Consider the following 19,610-nt stretch of genomic DNA (forward strand, 5'->3'; position numbering starts at 1 on the left):
GAGATAAGCTGCTGCAGTAATAGTGACACTGTGCCGGTCCATTGTGGTGAAGAGAGAGCTGAGCCAAAAAGCGAAGCTCTTGATTTACCGGTCGGTCTACGTTCCTACCCTCACCTTTGGCCATGAACTTTGGGTCATGACCGAAAGAACGAGATCCCGGATACAAGTGGCTGAAATGAGCTTCCTCCGTAGGGTGGCCGGGCACTCCCTTAGAGACAGGGTGAGGAGCTCGGCCATCCGGGAGGGGCTCGGAGTAGAGCTGCTGCTCCTCCACATCGAGAGGAGCCAGTTGAGGTGGCTCGGGCATCTATACCGGATGCCTCCTGGACGCCTTCCTCGGGAGGTGTTCCAGGCACCTCCCACCGGGAGGAGGCCCAGGGGACGGCCCAGGACACGCTGGAGGGACTATGTCTCTCGGCTGGCCTGGGAGCGCCTTGGGCTCCCACTGGAGGAGCTGGAGGAGGTGTCTGGGGAGAGGGACGTTTGGGTGTCTCTACTGAGTCTGCTGACCCCGCAACCCAGTCCCAGATGAAGTGGACGACGACAAGTAGATGAGAATAGAGGATTCTATGTAGGATTATCTATGGTCTGATTTGGAGCCAATCACAAACAGAAGCCATGACATACAGGGGTTGGACAATGAAACTGAAACACCTGTCATTATAGTGTGGGAGGTTTCATGGCTAAACTGGACCAGCCAGGTAGCCAGTCTTCATTGATTGCACATTGCACCAGTAAGAGCAGAGTGTGAAGGTTCAATTAGCAGGGTAAGAGCACAGTTTTGCTCAAAATATTGAAATGCACACAACATTATAGGTGACATACCAGAGTTCAAAAGAGGACAAATTGTTGGTGCACGTCTTGCTGGCGCATCTGTGACCAAGACAGCAAGTCTTTGTGATGTATCAAGAGCCACGGTATCCAGGGTAATGTCAGCATACCCCCAAGAAGGACGAACCACATCCAACAGGATTAACTGTGGACGCAAGAGGAAGCTGTCTGAAAGGGATGTTTGGGTGCTAACCCGGATTGTATCCAAAAAACATAAAACCACGGCGGCCCAAATCACGGCAGAATTAAATGTGCACCTCAACTCTCCTGTTTCCACCAGAACTGTCCGTCAGGAGCTCCACAGGGTCAATATACACGGCTGGGCTGCTATAGCCAAACCTTTGGTCACTTTTGCCAATGCCAATGTCGGTTTTAATGGTGCAAGGAGCGCAAATCTTGGGTTGTGGACAATGTGAAACATGTATTGTTCTCTGATGAGTCCACCTTTACTGTTTTCCCCACATCCGGGAGAGTTATGGTGTGGAGAAGCCCCAAAGAAGCGTACCACCCAGACTGTTGCATGCCCAGAGTGAAGCATGGGGGTGGATCAGTGATGGTTTGGGCTGCCATATCATGGCATTCCCTTGGCCCAATACTTGTGCTAGATGGGCGCGTCACTGCCAAGGACTACCGAACCATTCTTGAGGACCATGTGCATCCAATGGTTCAAACATTGTATCCTGAAGGCGGTGCCGTGTATCAGGATGACAATGCACCAATACACACAGCAAGACTGGTGAAAGATTGGTTTGATGAACATGAAAGTGAAGTTGAACATCTCCCATGGCCTGCACAGTCACCAGATCTAAATATTATTGAGCCACTTTGGGGTGTTTTGGAGGAGCGATTCAGGAAACGTTTTTCTCCACCAGTATCACGTAGTGACCTGGACACTATCCTGCAAGAAGAATGGCTTAAAATCCCTCTGACCACTGTGCAGGACTTGTATATGTCATTCCCAAAATGAGCTGATGCTGTATTGGCCGCAAAAGGAGGCACTACACCATACTAATAAATTATTGTGGTCTAAAACCAGGTGTTTCAGTTTAATTGTCCAACCCCTGTATCTCCTATGAGAAAACTCCTTACAACACTTTTTTTTTCTTGCATCTGGATCATTCCAGCTGTTAGTGAGATCATCTGCTGCTGAAGCACAAACCTGATCATTGCGAAGTGCGCACATAACTGATCATCCACCAGTGAGGTGCTCACTACCTGTAACATGCAAAGGACCCACTGCGCTGTGATGCTGGTAATATGATTAATAGGAAAGAAATAAAATCATTATAAGGCCGATTCAATCCATTTGCTGGATGCTAAAATCCCTTTTTAGCAGGTGAAAATTCCCCATTTTAAGGCAGCCTTTTCCATGTAGTGAGAAAGACTGTTTCCTTTAACCTTGTCACTAAATCATTGCAGAGCGATTGGACCTGGATCAGTTTGATTACGTTTTTTGAATGTGAACATATGCCAGGGGAGGATTTATACTGTGAAAAATTATTTTGTATCACCAAACAATAATTGAAACAATCCAACATGTTGTATATTATTAAAATATAACAAACTATTTTCATGTTGCAAAGCTTATGTTCAGGCTTAAATATTGCGGCTATGTTAGAGTTTTCTTAAAGTTACCTACAGTGGGGAGAAGAAGCATTTGATACACTGCCGATTTTGCAGGCGTTTCCACTTGCAAAGAATGCAGAAGTCTTTAATTTGTATCATAGTTACTCTTCAACTAAGAGTGACAGAATCTAAAACAAAAATCCATAAAATCAAATTGTGTGATTTTTAAGTAATTAATTAGCATTTTATTGCATGACATAAGTATTTGATCACCTAACAACCAGTAAAAATCCAGGCTCTCATAGTCCTGTTAGTTCTTCTTTAAGAAGCCCTCCTGTTCTCCACTCATTACCTGTATTAACTGCACCTGTTTGAACTCGTTATCTGTATAAAAGACACCTGTCCACACACTCAGTCAAACAAACTCCAACCTCTCCAAAATGGCCAAAACCATAGAGCTGTGTGAGGACATCAGGGATAAAACAGTAGACCTGCACAGGCTGGGATTGGCTACAGGAAAATAGCCAAGCAGCTTGGTGAGAAGGCAACAACTGTTGCCACAATTATGGATGAAGTTCAAGATGACGGTCAATCTCTCTCGGTCTGGGGCTCCATGCAAGATCTCACCTTGTGGGGCATCAAAGATCATGAGGAAGGTGAGAGATCAGCCCAAAACCACACGACAGGACCTAGTCAATGACCTGAAGAGAGCTGGATGATCCAGAGGAGGAATGGGAGAATGTCCAGTGGTCTGATGAGACAAAAATAGAGCTTTTTGGTCTAAACTCCACTCGCCTTGTTTGGAAGAAGAAGAAGGATGAGTACAACCCCAAGAACACCATCCCTACCATAAAACATGGAGGTGGAAACATTCAGTCTTTGCCTTTTTGCAAAGGGGATAGGACGACTGCACCGTATTAAAGGGAGGAGGGATGGGGCCATGTATCGGGAGATCTTAGCCAACAACCTCCTTCCCTCAGTAAGGGCATTAAAGATGGGGTCATGGCTAGGTCTTCCAGCATGACGATGACCAGAAGCACACAGCCAGGGATCAACTAAGGAGTGGCTCCGTAAGAAGCATCTTAAGGTCCTGGAGTGGCCTAGCCAGTCTCCAGATCTGAACCCAATCAAAAATCTTCAGAAGGAGCTGAAAGTCCGTATTGGCCAGTGACATCCCCGAAACCTGAAGGATCTGGAAAGATCTGTATGGAGGAGTGGTCCAAAATCCCTGGTGCAGTGTGCAATCCTCGTCAAGAACTACAGGAAACATCTGATATCTGCAATTGCAAACAAAGGTTTCTGTACTAAATATTAGGTTTTGTTTTTCTGATTTATCAAATACTTATGCAGTAAAATGCTAATTAATTACTTAAAAATCACACAATGTGACTTTTTTTTTGATTGGATTTTTGTTTTAGATTCCGTCACTCACATTTGAAGAGTACCTATTATAAAAATTAAAGACTTCTACATGCTTTGCAAGTGGGAAAACCTGCAAAATTAGCAGTGTATCAAATACTTGTTCTCCCCACTGTATGTCTCCTTATAAGAACATAGGAAGGAAATATGTATCTTGCCTATTAAATATTAGACGTTTTTACTGCTGCATGCACACAGAATTAGGGTTCATCACACCTGCTGCCCACACTGTTCAAATCGGTTTCGCCGCTTCAGTCTACACAAATCTTACTGATAACATTATAGGTGTGTGCTCCACTCTTTGTAACGGGTGGAGCCAAGAATATAGACACAGAGGTTTATCCTTTTTCGGGGTTCTACCTTCTTCATCAACAAGAAGAGTAGGCTTGGGCCCCGGTACCGGGGTTGTACCATTTTTCTGCTTTTCTACATAAAATATCTCAAATTTAATCACAGAGTTGTAGTGTGTCTTTTATAGTTTATAGGGCAGATGGAATCTCTTTGCCAGGGTAAAAGAACTTGAGTAACGGAATGGTTACAGCTGTTTATGTTAAACTCCGAAATCGTCAAAAAAAACTTTGTCAAAAAAAAAAAGTCCACAGTGAGTCTCAGAAAAGAATTAAAAGTTCAAGGAAGGCAAACCTCTAACTAATTAACTGACAGACATGCTAGTCTCTTTTATTGTTAATATTGATTGTCAAATTTCTAATATAATATTAGTAATATTATAAACTAAAGCTACTCTCATTGACACTCTTGTCTTCTGTTGTAGTTCACAGCCACAGGAGCTAAGCATTTTTTCTTTGGTGAAGGGCGGATTGAGGGGCGAGACAATAGCATAAGTGATGATGATTGGGCAAGATAGAGTAAGCTTTCATTGTAAGCCAATCAGAGGCAGTGTTCAGTTAACACACAAACCACAAATGCACACGGCAGCCCTGCTCAGGCAAACAAGCAGATGTGAGCTGCAAGAATGGCATGTCTGGAGGAAAATATTGCATTTGCAAAGTGGAAGGACAGACACTACTTTATTCTCCTTGAATTAAAAGCTAGAATGTACATGTAAGGTAAATATTAAAAGTTCGGTGTACGTAGGCTACTTGTCTATGTAATTCCACTTTATGCAACTGGCTTGTGAAATCTATAAAAAAAACTAAATTTGTAGACATATTTAAACTTAAAAAAAGAAACGCAATAGTTACTTTCCCTGTTAACTAGTTGCTTTTATGGTGGAGTAACTCAGTTAATAACTGTTACTTTTTGCAGAAACTAGTAACTATAACTAATTACTTTTTTTAAGTGACATGCCCAACATTGGTAATAACTGCTATTCACCTGCTGCTGTGAATAATGACAACAAAAGTTAACAAACTGCAACAGTCTAAAAAAACAGGAGCAGAATGAACAGAAGGAAAAAATCAGCAATTGTATCATTCATAATGATGGAACAACAACCCCTGCATGTTTCAAGCGCCACAGCTTTTGTGCGCTTTTCCTCTTGTTCCACTGGGGGCAGTAGCAGCCAGCCAGTAGCACACAAAACTTCCTCATTTAAATAGGGCGGTCTGCCCTGTTATCTATTACATGTGCAATCTTTGATGATTGCGCGCAAAATACCCACTTATTGCACGTGCAATTTTTTTTTTGAGCAAGCAAATTAGCACCCCTTATTTGGGATCTTTAAAGATCAGGCCCTTTGTTTTACTTTAGTGATATAGATGGATATGTCAACATCGATTGGGCTTCTATGTTTTCAATAAAACAAAAAATGCTCAGACTTAATGCTGAAAATTAAGGTTAACGCCCCAGGTTTTCATTAAATTAGAAACTCATACCAGTCCATGCCTACTAGGGATTATTATAACACAGAGCCAAACACTCCATGCAAAGATTCATTTCTTTCAGTGTCCTGATAGTTTGGTTGGAAGCATTGCAATAAAGAAAGACTTACAGATGGGGAATCTAAAACAAATTCCTCTACTTGTGATGGTGTCAAAGACAGCCTTTCAGCCAAGATATCAAAGATGTATTTGTGTGAAGGGGTGAGCAGCTCTCTCCGCTCCTCTCTCGCCTTCTTATAGATGGCCTGAAGAAGACAAGAAGTGTAAATAGTGATATTTCTGTCATGTTTGCTTTGTGAATGGACTCAAATGCAGAAACAGAACTGACAAAAACTTGTGTTCTTTATCATAAAATAGAAAAAAACATTGTAAGTAGGCTTTGCATAGCAACACTCATGTCATAAAGCTTGGGTAAAGAAACAAGTATAGAACAGACAGGGTAACACACAAACAAACAGGAGAATCCAGCAGTGAACAATGAAAACCAGTAAGTTTAAACACAGAGGCATAGGTGGAGAAATGACAAGCAACCCAAGAAGCGCAATCAGAGGAATCATGTGGAGCTGTGGTAGAAGGAGAGATGAGGAAGAGAGACTAATAAACACTGATAGGGCTGAGCAGGGACACAAAGAAACAACAATCAAGCGGAAAGACAAACAAAGATGTAACAGAAGTAACACTAAATGTATAAAGAATGGAACATAATAAAACCAAGAAACTGAACACAAAAGCTGGCAACTAATGAATATTTTGCTAATTGATTAATCTGTTGATTATCTTTTGATAAATCGATTAATAATCAGATAGCAAAAGGTGCTTAATAGGAGATTTTGTACATAATTCTAACAAGGTTACATGAAAGCTATGCGACTTGAGTTCTTGATAGGCCACATTTACAGACAAAGAAGGCTTTTCCTCTTAAATGCAAAATGTGTATCTTTTTTGTACAATTTAGGCCTAATTGCTGCTCTGAGTGGGTTGTTCTTTGATCAAATGGAATATTTTAGAGGCAGTATACTCCAGTTAATGATTATTAAATTATTAAATCAAATGATGATTATTTCAATAATCGATTAATGCGAATAATTGTTTCAGTATTACACAAAAGAATGATCTAATAAGGAAAACACCTAATAATACCAAGCATAGGGAAATGAACTTAAGAGAGCAAGACCTTAAGAACATAAAAAACAGCAAAGAAATTGTCAAAATATACACAACAGAAAATGTAAAACCAAACACCTCAGGATCATGACAATTTCTACTGTTGAAAGCAACACAAATAGTTAAATGTGTTGTATGAGATTAAAAAGCCAAGGAGAAAAATAGACTTACTTCATTTCCGAGCTTGTTTGCTTTTGGATTTTGTGTGTCCATCATCTCAGATCTCCTGCTTATCCTACATAGATAAAACCAGGAAACACAACAGCTATGTCTGATTTACTTTTTTCTATTACTTTAGTAAAATGACTATACCAACATCAAAATATAAACTATTTTAAAATGTTGAGGGTAGCAGGGAAGAAGGCCTTTGGCAAATCTGAAATGTTCTTTTAACTTAGAAATGCTAAATTGTGGAAATCTGACCTGTGCAGGTTGCCCGCCAATTTTCAATTTACTCACTTAGTTAGTCTCTCTATAAATTATTATTATATATATTATTAACAATTACAAAATAAAGTTACCATTGATATATTGCCTTAATAAAAATATACTGTTTCCCAGTTTACCTATGCATTCCTATCATTATACATTATACACCTACACCTTCTTACATATTACACAAGCGGTATACATGCATACATACAACCTATATATATAATTATCTGTAATGAGCAAAAATAAGCTGATACACTCTTAATTCCTTTAGCTTCTTTGAGTTAAATTCAGTTATTTTTCTTTAAGACTTTGTGGTCTTTTTTTGCAATGTAGTTTTTCCGTGGTTTAGTTGTATTTTTTATGTTAATTTAACACATTATATTGTTTATGGTATCTTACAGGTAGCTTATGTCAGCTCAACCGTTAACCTTAGCATAGCACTTAGTTTAACAAGATACAGCTACTTTTTATATTAATGAAGTCAGCATGACTTTCCCCCTTTTTTGACTGAAACGAGACCTTTGCTTGACATTGAAGCTTCTGTAGGTAACATTTTTCTTTCTTTCACTTATTCTGATTTTCTCTGTAAAATGAGTTGTTCACCCTGGAGAAGTTTTCCACCACATCCAGCCGTTACTGTACGAACTGTTACTGGCTGGTTTCTAACGTTTCATAAATCTTCGGATTGTCACGACCTTGACCGACATATTTTATTAGTATTATTATCTTCATTACAGGGGCACACATACGTGTATATTTACAAATGCGTACATGCATACATACAGACGTGCAATCATATACACATAAACATGTACAAGTACGATGAAGGGTTAGAAAGTAAGGGTAACACCTTAGAAAGTATCGGAGTAATACTAATGATAACACTAATGTATTCATACATACATTTACATATGTCTGTAAAGAGCAAGATATAATCTGATGCACTCTTTATTCCCTCAGGTTATTTTCAGTTATCTTGCTTTAAGTCTAGCACAGTTTAAGTAGTCTTTTTCGCAATTTAGTTCTTCCTCGATTTAGTCGTAATTTCTTTGTTTATGTGTGGTTAGCACCCTCTACTGGACGGTTAGCACTGTGGCCACTAGACGTTAAAAATGTCAACCGTTCTGTGTCCAGGATGTTAAATTTATCAAACAAACTATAATTTCATAATTTTCCTACAAAATATCCGCTTAACCCTGTGCAGGATCGCTTATAAACTGGTCCCGATTAGATAGTAAGATTTTTTTTCTAACAGGTAGCTTATGTCAGGTCAACCGTTAGCCTTAGCGTAGCACTTAGGTTAACAAGATACAGCTATAAAAAAAAACAGAATGACTTTACCCCTTTTCTTACCTAAAACGTGACATTCGCTTGAAATTGAAGCTTCTGTAGGAAACATTCTTCTTTCTTTTTCTTATTCTGATTTTCCCTGTAAAAAAAAAAAAAGTAGTTCACCCTGAAGAAGTTCTCCACCACCTCCAGCCGTTACTGTACGGACTGTTACTGGCTGGTTTCTAACGGTTCATAAGGCTTCGGACTGTCATTAGCTTGACCGTTGCTGCCGAATCATAATTCAGTTAAATACAATTTATACAGTATCTAGCAGATTAAAACTGTGATCCTACGGGGTTTGAAAGGTTACACAGTCAAAAATTGTCAGCGATATTCTGGTTTATTTACCTGGGAAACAAAATGGGGCTTCATTTTTTATATTTTCACCATGTCATTCATATATTTATAAATGGCACAGTTCCAAACTAAACATTTAATTATCAAGTTAAATATTTAGTTTGCAAACTTAATATTTAGCTTCGAACTAAATGTTTAAGTCTGAGCTAAATGTATAGATTGCAAACTAATATTTAGCTCCAAATTTAATATTTAGTGTACAAATTAAATATGTAGCTTGTAAATTAAATATTTAGTTTAATATTAAATATTGAGCTTGAAAATTCAATATTTAGCTCCAAATTAATATTTAGTTTACAAACTAAATATTTATTTAGCAAGCTATTTAAATATTAAGCAAGCTAAATAGCTTGCTTAATATTTAAATAGCTTGCTAAATAAATATTTAGTTTGAAACTTTGAAATTTATAAATGTATGAATGACAGGGTGAAAATATGACTTAGCTCAGACTTAACCCCCATTTGTTTTCTTTTATGAAAGGCTAAATAACCCGAAATATCTGTCAAGTTTAACAGTGTAACTTTACAAATGCCACCACATATACAGGGGTTGGACAATGAAACTGAAACACCTGGTTTTAGACCACAACAATTTATTAGTATGGTGTAGGGCCTCCTTTTGCGGCCAATACAGCGTCAATTTGTCTTGGGAATGACATATACAAGTCCTGCACAGTGGTCAGAGGGATTTTAAGCCATTCTTCTTGCAGGATAGTGGCCAGGTCACTACGTGATACTGGTGGAGGAAAACGTTTCCTGACTCGCTCCTCCAAAACACCCCAAAGTGGCTCAATAATATTTAGATCTGGTGACTGTGCAGGCCATGGGAGATGTTCAACTTCACTTTCATGTTCATCACACCAATCTTTCACCAGTCTTGCTGTGTGTATTGGTGCATTGTCATCCTGATACACGGCACCGCCTTCAGGATACAATGTTTGAACCATTGGATGCACATGGTCCTCAAGAATGGTTTGGTAGTCCTTGGCAGTGACGCGCCCATCTAGCAAAAGTATTGGGCCAAGGGAATGCCATGATATGGCAGCCCAAACCATCACTGATCCACTCCCATACTTCACTCTGGGCATGCAACAGTCCGGGTGGTACGCTTCTTTGGGGCTTCTCCACACCGTAATTATCCCGGATGTGGGGAAAACAGTAAAGGTGGACTCATCAGAGAACAATACATGTTTCACATTGTCCACAGCCCAAGATTTGCGCTCCTTGCACCATTGAAACTGACGCTTGGCATTGGCATGAGTGACCAAAGGTTTGGCTATAGCAGCCCAGCCGTGTATATTGACCCTGTGGAGCTCCTGACGGACAGTTCTGGTGGAAACAGGAGAGTTGAGGTGCACATTTAATTCTGCCGTGATTTGGGCCGCCGTGGTTTTATGTTTTTTGGATACAATCCGGGTTAGCACCCAAACATCCCTTTCAGACAGCTTCCTCTTGCGTCCACAGTTAATCCTGTTGGATGTGGTTCATCCTTCTTGGTGGTATGCTGACATTACCCTGGATACCGTGGCTCTTGATACATCACAAAGACTTGCTGTCTTGGTCACAGATGCGCCAGCAAGACGTGCACCAACAATTTGTCCTCTTTTGAACTCTGGTATGTCACCCATAATGTTGTGTGCATTTCAATATTTTGAGCAAAACTGTGCTCTTACCCTGCTAATTTAACTGTCACACTCTGCTCTTACTGGTGCAATGTACAATTAATGAAGACTGGCTACCAGGCTGGTCCAATTTAGCCATGAAACCTCCCACACTAAAATGACAGGTGTTTCATTTTCATTGTCCAACCCCTGTATGTCCATACAGCTCAAGCTAAAACTGCAACACTTTAATTTTGAATTCATGTTAAAGTAAAACTGTCAAAGAAAAAATAAATTGGTCCAAGGGACCAATCAGTTATGGTTTCTCTGCCAGCGCTTATCCTTATAAGATATGGATTTAGTATTATGTCTTCAGTTCAGGGGCCAGGACCAGACAGGGTCTTACCCAGCTTTCTTGGAGTGTCTGGATGGGGTCCTGGAAGCGATGTTGCGCTCCTGATGGACAAATGGGCAATGAGAGAGATACACTGAAAGGTGTGTATGTAAAGTACAGCCTACTGGATTTAAATCTGATGGCCATTTTGTTTGTATTCGGATTTGAATGCTAAGTATGGGTTTATCTATAACAAAAACCACAACTGTTACCATGTGAATTTGGGCCAAACTTCTATGATAGATTTTTAATGTGGTATTGACTGACTTGCAGCACTTTGAGGTCCACCCAAAAAAAGCTGCAAAAAAAGAGACCAACAGGAATGCACAAAAAAGCAAACTTCCTCATGTTGATGGTTTTAGGAAATATTCTCAATTCTTACCTGAGAAAATATGTCAGAGGAGGCAAGACAATTACCATAGCCATCATCATCTTAAACTGGTTTCTTGAACATGACAATGAGCTCACTGTACTTCAGTGGCCTCCACATTCACCAGATCACAGCACCAATAGAAGCACCTCTGTAACATGGTGGACTGGGAATTTTGCGTCATGAATGTGCAGCTGAGAAACCTCCAGCAACTGTGTGATGCCATCATGTCATCGGAGAAATGTTTTCAACACTTTGTTGAATATTTGCTAAAAAGAACTATGCAGGTCCTACAGGTTAAAAGGGGGTTCAACCTGGTACTATCAAGGTGTACCTAACAAAGTGGCTGGTGAGTGTTTTCAGTTGCTCACTTCTTCAACGGAAAGCATTTTTGATGTTTTCCTCTTAAAAAGAAGTTACCGTAAAGCAAATGTAATGTTTTATTATTTAGCAATAAACTATAATATTTATCAATCTGAGTAGGAGGTTTTAGTCCCATAATTCCCTCCTGATAATTGGCTCTAAAGGTACGTGTTGCTCTTATTCAAGTACAGTAGAGATAGATTTCTAAACTGAGTTTTTAGAGATTACCTATTTTAATTAAATGTTTTTTTGGACATAAGTATCCATCTCCTGTTATGATTTTTGTTGTATGCAAATAATCAAAATACAACCTCAGCACAAAATATACCCATCTAATGTTATTTTAAGTGACTCATCTCTTTTAAGATTAAGTGAAAGAAGGATTTACATCTTATCTCATGGTTAAGTTTAAGCCTTCTTTACAATTGTGTTGTAGCAGCAACTTAGATGGAGCAGTGTGATGCAAATATAAGAGATCAGACTTGCTTTTACCAAGACAAGTCAGTATAAGCATATCTGGGGAGAACATAAGTCCAACTGATTCTTCTCGTGTTGTGCTGTGTTCTGTAAAGGCTCTGGATATGTTCTCAGCAACTGCTCCAATTCATGGATCATTCAACAAACAGCATGTAAAGTCTATAAATTCAAGAAATGTTGCCTTCTTTAAACACTCACAAGGGAATTCAAATAAAATCTGAGCCAAACATTTTCAACCAAGTGATCTGAAATTAAAATTAGCAGGAGTAGAAATCGATCTTATGTCTAATTCTACACTATTGGTAAAAATATTCGAACTGCATTTTTCCGATATAAATAGAAGATCTTTACGCATTGTTTCAAAGGGACTTATATGATATGCTTTAGAAACAATACAAACATCAACAACAAAACAAATCATGTTTTGTGAACTTATTTGTAAAAAAGGCTCTAGATTGTTTCTTCAACTGTGAAAGTATTTACAGAGAGTTAGTTTAAATCAGTTTCACCCTCTGATCAAAACTACCATGAGGGGTCAAAAGAGCCTTCTCTATTTTATGCTGTGATGCTTTTGTCTTTAAAATATTAACAAGAACAAAAGGTATGGGACGTTGTGGGGAAATATGGGGGCAGTAAAGTTATGGGCAACATTTCATGACTCAAAACAAGTGAGGTTTAACAAAACTCAAACTGAAAATTACCACATAGTAAAAAAATGGCATTGCATGTGGAAATTACCCAGCAAATAAATGCGTGTAACAAAACATAACATGCACGGACAAATACTTATGTGAAAATCCAGGATCTTTATAGCCTTTAGTTCCTTAACTTTAAACCATAGAGAGAGCTGCTTGCAAAGACTGTATAAATTGTAACCAAGTGTTTTACAGATACATCATGTTGTCACAGATGGGTGGAGGCTAAAGTTATGCCTTAACTGTCAGTAAACATCATAATCATCACCTCTCACAATTTTATCATCAGGGACTGAATCCAGTGGAACACCCTGGAAACATTCGAAATCTGCCTTTTCTTCTCACCCTGCTGGGTGTGCATGTTTAGCTTCTAGATACACTTCAGTAAGTTAAATTAATAATAGAGTACATCTGCTCTTTTCACATTCAATGCTGACTTTATGAGAAATGAAAACATGGATATAGGGCGCTAATAGTGAACAAAATGTTAGCTCAAATTCAAGACAAAGTCAAACTATTCTGCTTAAGACCAAAAATAAATAATCAAGATCAATATGATTTATTTTCTAATTCAAACAGACATACAATTTATTTTATTGTAAACTTTGTTTGTTTTTGTTCAGGATTTATTTGGTCAAAATAAAAGCAGCAACTCGTAACAGGCACTTTTAAGATAATCTTGTTCTTGTTGTTTTTGGTCGCTTTGTTTTTATTTAGGCATTTGAAAGGAACAGGAATCTGCCCCTAATCCAACTCCAGAACTATCATTCCTACAGAACTGTAGAGGTTCAAAGCCAGCATCCAGCTGGAGGAGAAACAGTAAGACCAACAAGATATTTCTCATCTTTATTTACATTTTGATATGTTTTTAGACACACTCAAGACTTTTTATTTAGAATCAAGAGAATTTGTGCAAACATTGTAGATACATTTTTGCTTTCTGTAAAATCTAATGCTGTAGTCTTTGGCAAAAACTAATGAAACAATAAATGGGTACAAGTTTTACCTTCTGTTATGTTGAGGAACATTTACATATCAAATTACAGGCCATGGGTTTTATTATAAAACATTTGTTATGTTATATCAACATAAAACATTGGCAGAATTGGCTTTTCTTTTCTTTTTTTTTTTTTTTAAATGCATCTTTTTCCAACTAGGATCAGATTATTTTTTGGAGCTTTTTTCTAATTTTACAATTTCTGCTAAAGTTATAAAGTTATTTACTTTTCTAGAAATTATTCACTTGAAGTGTAAGTTTGAAATTTTCAGTAAAAACCTTTTATGTGTGTACGTATGGTATCAATTCAATGCTTAAAACAGTTTCATCCTAATTTCCCAGCATTTCTATTTATAATGGGTCCAGGTTATTTGGTTGTGCTTACTAACCCATATTTAAAAAATAAATGATCAATTGACAACAGTAATGTGCATGAAATAAAATTAACTCCAGCACTATTAAATTGACTCGAGAAGCATTGTTGCCAAGCTATAAATGTTTTGTGTGTTTACATATACACCTCTCAATTATTTTTTATCCACAAATAAATCATTTTAAAATTAAGAAATATAAATAATTTATAAAGGGCTGCACAGTGGTGCTGTTGGTACCACTGTTGCCTTGCAGCAAGAAGGTCCTGGGTTCAATTCCCGACCAGGGGTCTTTCTGCATGGAGTTTGCATGTTCTCCCTGTGCATGCGTGGGTTCTCACCGGGTACTCTGGCTTCCTCCCAAAGTCCAAAGACATGCCTGTTAGGTTAATTGGTCACTCTAAATTGCCCTTAGGTGTATGAGTGTGTGCATGGTTGTTTGTGTGCTGCCCTGCGATGGACTGGCGACCTGTCCAGGGTGTACCCTGCCTCTTGCCCATAGACTGCCGGAGTTAGGCACCAGCTACCCCGCGACCCACTATGGAATAAGCGGTAGAAAATGACTGACTGAATAATTTATATACAGTAGTTATTTTATTTTAAATTGGCAGTTTCTAAAAACAAAGCAGCGAATTTTAATTGTTCATTCTTGATAAGCTTGAATACAAGAAACAAACAACATAACACAAATTGTGAAATCTAAACTGTGGGAAAATTCTGAACCTTGAAAGAAGCTTCTGAACGACGGTTCAAAGCCTGTGCTTTCTGTTGTAGAGTTATTGTAATCTTGCGTTTTGAACTCAAAGTGGCAGTGTTTCATAGAAAGTTGACAGCTGCCACGTCAACAAATAAGAGCCCACATTGATAGAATTTGTCTGTGAACTTTGAACCTAATCTCACAACCAGTCATGTTTTGTTGTAACAGCTATAATTTTAAGGGAACTGTCCCTTATGAAATTTTATAGGAAGTTGGAAGTTTTAATCTTAAATAAAAACAAAAAAACAAAACGTAAGCTACATTTGTTATTAATGTTACACTTTATGTTTCAGTTAAATTTGCTTCAATTTTTAAGGAACACTTGGATGTCACAGGAACAGTTCAGTTGTTTGAGCTGAATTTGAACATCCAATGGGGGAGAAACCCAGGACAGACTGGGACAGTGGTCTCTGCGACAGCTTGGAGGATGCAAGTACATGTAAGACTTAGCTCTGACAAACGTATGTAGTTCAGATTTAATTCTTTGCATTTAAAAAAAAGTTCAGCTCTGTATTCGTCTTTTAGGTTGCTATGGTTGCTGGTGCAGCCCTTGCCTTGCCTGTAGTGTTTCAGACCAGTTTGGAGAGAATTTCTGCCTCCCTTTATGTGACATTTTCAGCCCTGCAGTAGCAGTAATCTGTGATATTCCTCTGTTTGCACCCCCTGTGGCCTTGTCTCTACGGTCTGCTATGAGACACAAATACAGTATCAAGGTATGATAAAATGAGACATTAATCCACTGTACAACAAAGTAAACAAACAGTAAAACATATTTGTTCACAGGGTTCCCTTTGTAAGGACATTGCTGTGTCCTGTTTCTGTGTCTGGTGCTCCTGGTGTCAGATGCATTGAGAGTTAAAACAAACTCCAGTCATCATCAACTTGCAGTCTCAGGCCGTTATCAATGTGCAGCCTCCTCCTGTAGTGATGATACCTGGACACCCTGCTCCAAGTGGTTTTGTGAGCCAACCAGGAATTATCAAGGTTTCAAACTGACGTTGGAGATGACACAGTTGGGTCTGATTTAAGTCATGTTGTGATAGGTTTTTCAGTTATGAAATGGTTCCAGTGAACATAACACGAAAATAAAACAGGAAAGCAATATCTTTTTGAAATAGTCACTCTATGATGTCATTTGAGGTAATAACAAATACTCTGGTTTGAATACATGCTGAGCTTCTTAATGAAATCAGTATCATGTAAAAAAAAAAAAAAAAGTACAGTTCAGGGACTTTGTTATTATGGTTGTTTAAAATGCAGTAGAAATTTGACTTGCATTATAATCAGCTATGACATGACCAAAAAAAAGAAGAAAGAAAGAGTGCAAACACATCACATAAATCAGATAGTGAAACAAAGGCCAGGTGAAAATTAAAAAAGATCACAGAAATTAAAATGACATTCTGTCATAAACCTGCAGTGAAGATGATCATTGTTGTATAGAATAAAAAGTAGGGCAGACCCAACAAACCCCATAGTTAGATAATAGAAGAGTGTGCCATACAGGAGGGTTTGACAAGGAAACAAAAAACAGGTGAGGACTCTGAGTTCATTAGGAGATGAGTGACAAGTTGGAGGGGAGCAAGATGAGATAACTGAGATATGCAGACTGGAGGCAATGGCTGAACAAAACTAATAACACAGTGAAGCAGACAGGTCTACAAAAAACTACACAATACCTAAACATTAAATAAAATAATGTGTTCAAAATCAGGTCAAATATCTTTATTACTTAATAAATATAAACAACTGCTGCCCAATGTTTTTTTCTGACACACAAAATGAAGTTGTACTACCTATTGACCCTGACTATTGCAGATTAAAAAAGAAACACTGCTAATAAAATTAGCGCGTGAGCAAACTTAAGTGACCTAAAACATAAAACATTATGCAATATTTAGGCTGCACGGTGGCACAGTTGGTAGTGGTGTTACCTTTCAGCCAGAAGATCCTGGATTTGACTCCCAGCAAGGGGGCTTTCAACATGAAGTTTGTATGTTCTCCCTGTACATGTGTGGGTTCTCTCCAGGTACTCTAGCTAACTTGACTGTTAGGTGAATTGGTCTCTTTAAATGTTCCCTTAGGTGTGTGTGCATGGTTGTTTGTCCTGTGTGTTGCCCTGCGAAGGACTGGCGACCTATCCAGGGTGTACTCTGCCTCTCGCCTGTGACCTGCTGGAGTTAGGCACCAGCTCTACCGTAACCCTGTATGGAACAAGCAGGTATAGAAAATGGATAGATTATACCAAATTTACCGCTTTATGACTTTTAATCCTTTGCAACAATTACAGTACAGCAGAGATTATTATTAACATTCATGTTCCATTTTGTTCCTAGGGATTAAAAAGTATATTTTATCCTGTTATTTCCAAATTGTATCTTTATATTTTTCATTGAGCAAAGAGCAAATACACGATGCTTTCCTGTGTAAACAGTGAAATGTTTCATTAGGAATGAACTGGTTAATAAGCAGCACATAATTCATAATATACACTTTTGACTCTATCTTTAAGTTGCCACACTTTCAGGTTTTACAGCATTGTTGGTGTTTAACTATGTTTAAACTATTTAACTAGGTGTACTGTATATGGCTAACGTTACATAAAACGGAGGTGCCCTTGGAGCCGTTGCATTTGTTTTAAATCACCGTGCATATGTAAAGACTTTAGTAGACAGGTTTTTTTTAACCATTTATTACTGTCGTTTCTATGTATTGAATTGGACTGCATAGAATTTAAGTTTAACTGGATTGATTTTGACAGCGGTGATTTGCAATTAATTCGAGCCAAATTAAGTAAATGTAATTAGATTTAAACATGGCCTGCTTATTTTTTCCTTTTCAATTCTGTTTGGGCTTGTAACTAATAATAGTTGCATACATTTCCATGTTTGAGGTCAAGAAATGTAATAAAATAAAATAAAATAAAAGTCAGCATATGGCAGCTGAGCATGCAGCTGAAAGTTGCCAAAGAGCACCAGTGCATAACAAAATGGCCTTCAAAGATTAAAAACAACTAAGCCTCCAGCTCAAATGTGAGTTAATAATGTGAAGATTTAGATAGTCATTTGTCCAGTTAGGAGGCTTTAACACGGGTCCTGGACACGAGGCGTGTACAAGACCCAGGGCTGTGTGCTCAGTCCACTACTTTTCACTTTGTTCACTTATGACTGCTCTGCAGTTCGGTTTTCCTTGAAGCAATTCTGGCAAACTGTCCGGCGCCTCAGGAAGAGGAAGCAGTGCTTCGCCAACACCATTTACAGTGGGGGTGGGAGGCTGCTGACCTCGACTGGGGACATTATCAGGCGGTGGAAGGAGTACTTCGAGGATGTCCTCGACCCTGCCATCACGCATTCCCCGGTGGAAGCAGAGGCTGGGGATTCAGGGTTAGACTCTTTCATCACTCAGGCTGAAGTCACCGAGGTTTTTAAAAGTTTCGCAGTGGCAGGGTTTCGGGAGTGGATGAGATCAATTGGTCGACAGTCGAACCTTGGCTTCAGGAGGAGCAGTGTGGAACAATGGACCAGCTCTATATCCTCTACAGGGTACTCGAGGGTTCATGGGAGTTTGCCCAACTGGTCTACATGTGTTTTGTGGACCTGGATTAGAATTTCGACTGTGTCCCTCATAGTGCCCTGTGGGGCGTGCTCCAGGAGTATGGAATCGGGGGCCTTTAATTAGGGGCATCCGGTCTCTGTACAAGCGGAGCAGGAGTTTGGTCCACATTGCCGGCACTAAGTCGGACCTGTTCCCGGTGCAAGTTGGACACTGGCAGGGCTGCCCTTTGTCACAGGTCCTGTTCATAACTTTTATGGACAGGATTTCTAGGTGCAGCCAAGGGCCGGAGGGTGTCTGGTTTGGGGGCCAGTGGATTTTGTCTCTTCTTTTTGTTGATAACGTGGTCCTGCTTGCCCCCTCTGGCCAAGACCATCACCATGCACAGGGGCAGTTTGCAGCTGAGTGGGAAGCGCCTTGGATGAAGATCAGCTCCTCCAAATCCGAGGCCATGGTTCTCGACTGGAAAAAGGTGGCTTGTCCAGGTTGGGGGGGAGTTCCTGCCTCAAGTGGAGGAGTTCAAGTATCTCGGGGTCTGGTTCACGAGTGAGGGAAGAATGGAGCGGCAGATCAACAAACGTATCAGTGCGGCTGCCGCAGTAATGGGGGTGCTGTGCCGGTCCGTTGTTGTGAAGAGAGAGCTGAGCCGCTGCTCCTCCACATCGAGAGGAGCCAGTTGAAGTGGCTCGGGCATCTACACCGGATGCCTCCTGGACGCCTTCCTCGGGAGGTGTTCCAGGCACGTCACACCGGGAGGAGGCACAGGGGACGGCCCAGGACACGCTGGAGGGACTATGTCTCTCGGATGGCCTGGGAATGCCTTGGGCTCCCCCCGGAGGAGCTGGAGGAGGTGTCTGGGGAGAGGGACATCTGGGTGTCTCTGCTGAGTCTGCTGCCCCCGCGACCTGGTCCCGGATAAAGCGGAAGACGACGAATACGATTATAATGTTGTACATATGATCCCAGTGTATAAAACCAAACTCAACAAATGTAAACCAGAAAAGAAAGTAATAAGATCCTCAGAAACATCCCAGGACTCAAGTGGTTTCTGTACCGCTTCCCAGGACTCCAGCGGTTTCTGTACCGTT

General features: G+C 39.6%; 1 protein-coding gene and 1 long non-coding RNA gene across 4 annotated transcripts in view; one reads left to right on the forward strand and one right to left on the reverse strand.

Annotated features, from left to right (window-relative positions):
• Nucleotides 1–8,740, reverse strand: part of LOC124874372 (dynein axonemal heavy chain 8-like) — a 71,021-nt gene extending 62,281 nt beyond the window's left edge. For all 3 annotated transcript variants that reach the window (XR_007039784.1, XM_047375713.1, XM_047375712.1), the window contains exons 1-3: nt 8,610–8,740; nt 6,993–7,056; nt 5,768–5,902 (exon numbers count right to left, since the gene is read on the reverse strand). Coding sequence is in view for 2 of the 3 variants with exons in the window: in XM_047375713.1 (XP_047231669.1) it covers nt 5,768–5,902; nt 6,993–7,056; nt 8,610–8,623 (213 nt within the window). In the remaining variant the exon portion in view is untranslated. The remainder of the gene's footprint in view (nt 1–5,767; nt 5,903–6,992; nt 7,057–8,609) is intronic.
• On the forward strand, nt 7,640–15,318 carry LOC124874373. The gene is made up of 3 exons (XR_007039785.1): nt 7,640–7,798; nt 13,563–13,664; nt 15,287–15,318. It is a non-coding gene; the product is annotated as an uncharacterized LOC124874373 (long non-coding RNA).
• Nucleotides 15,319–19,610: the final 4,292 nt, after the last annotated feature.

The sequence above is a fragment of the Girardinichthys multiradiatus genome, chromosome 9 (assembly GCF_021462225.1).
Source record: "Girardinichthys multiradiatus isolate DD_20200921_A chromosome 9, DD_fGirMul_XY1, whole genome shotgun sequence".
NCBI lineage: Eukaryota > Metazoa > Chordata > Actinopteri > Cyprinodontiformes > Goodeidae > Girardinichthys > Girardinichthys multiradiatus.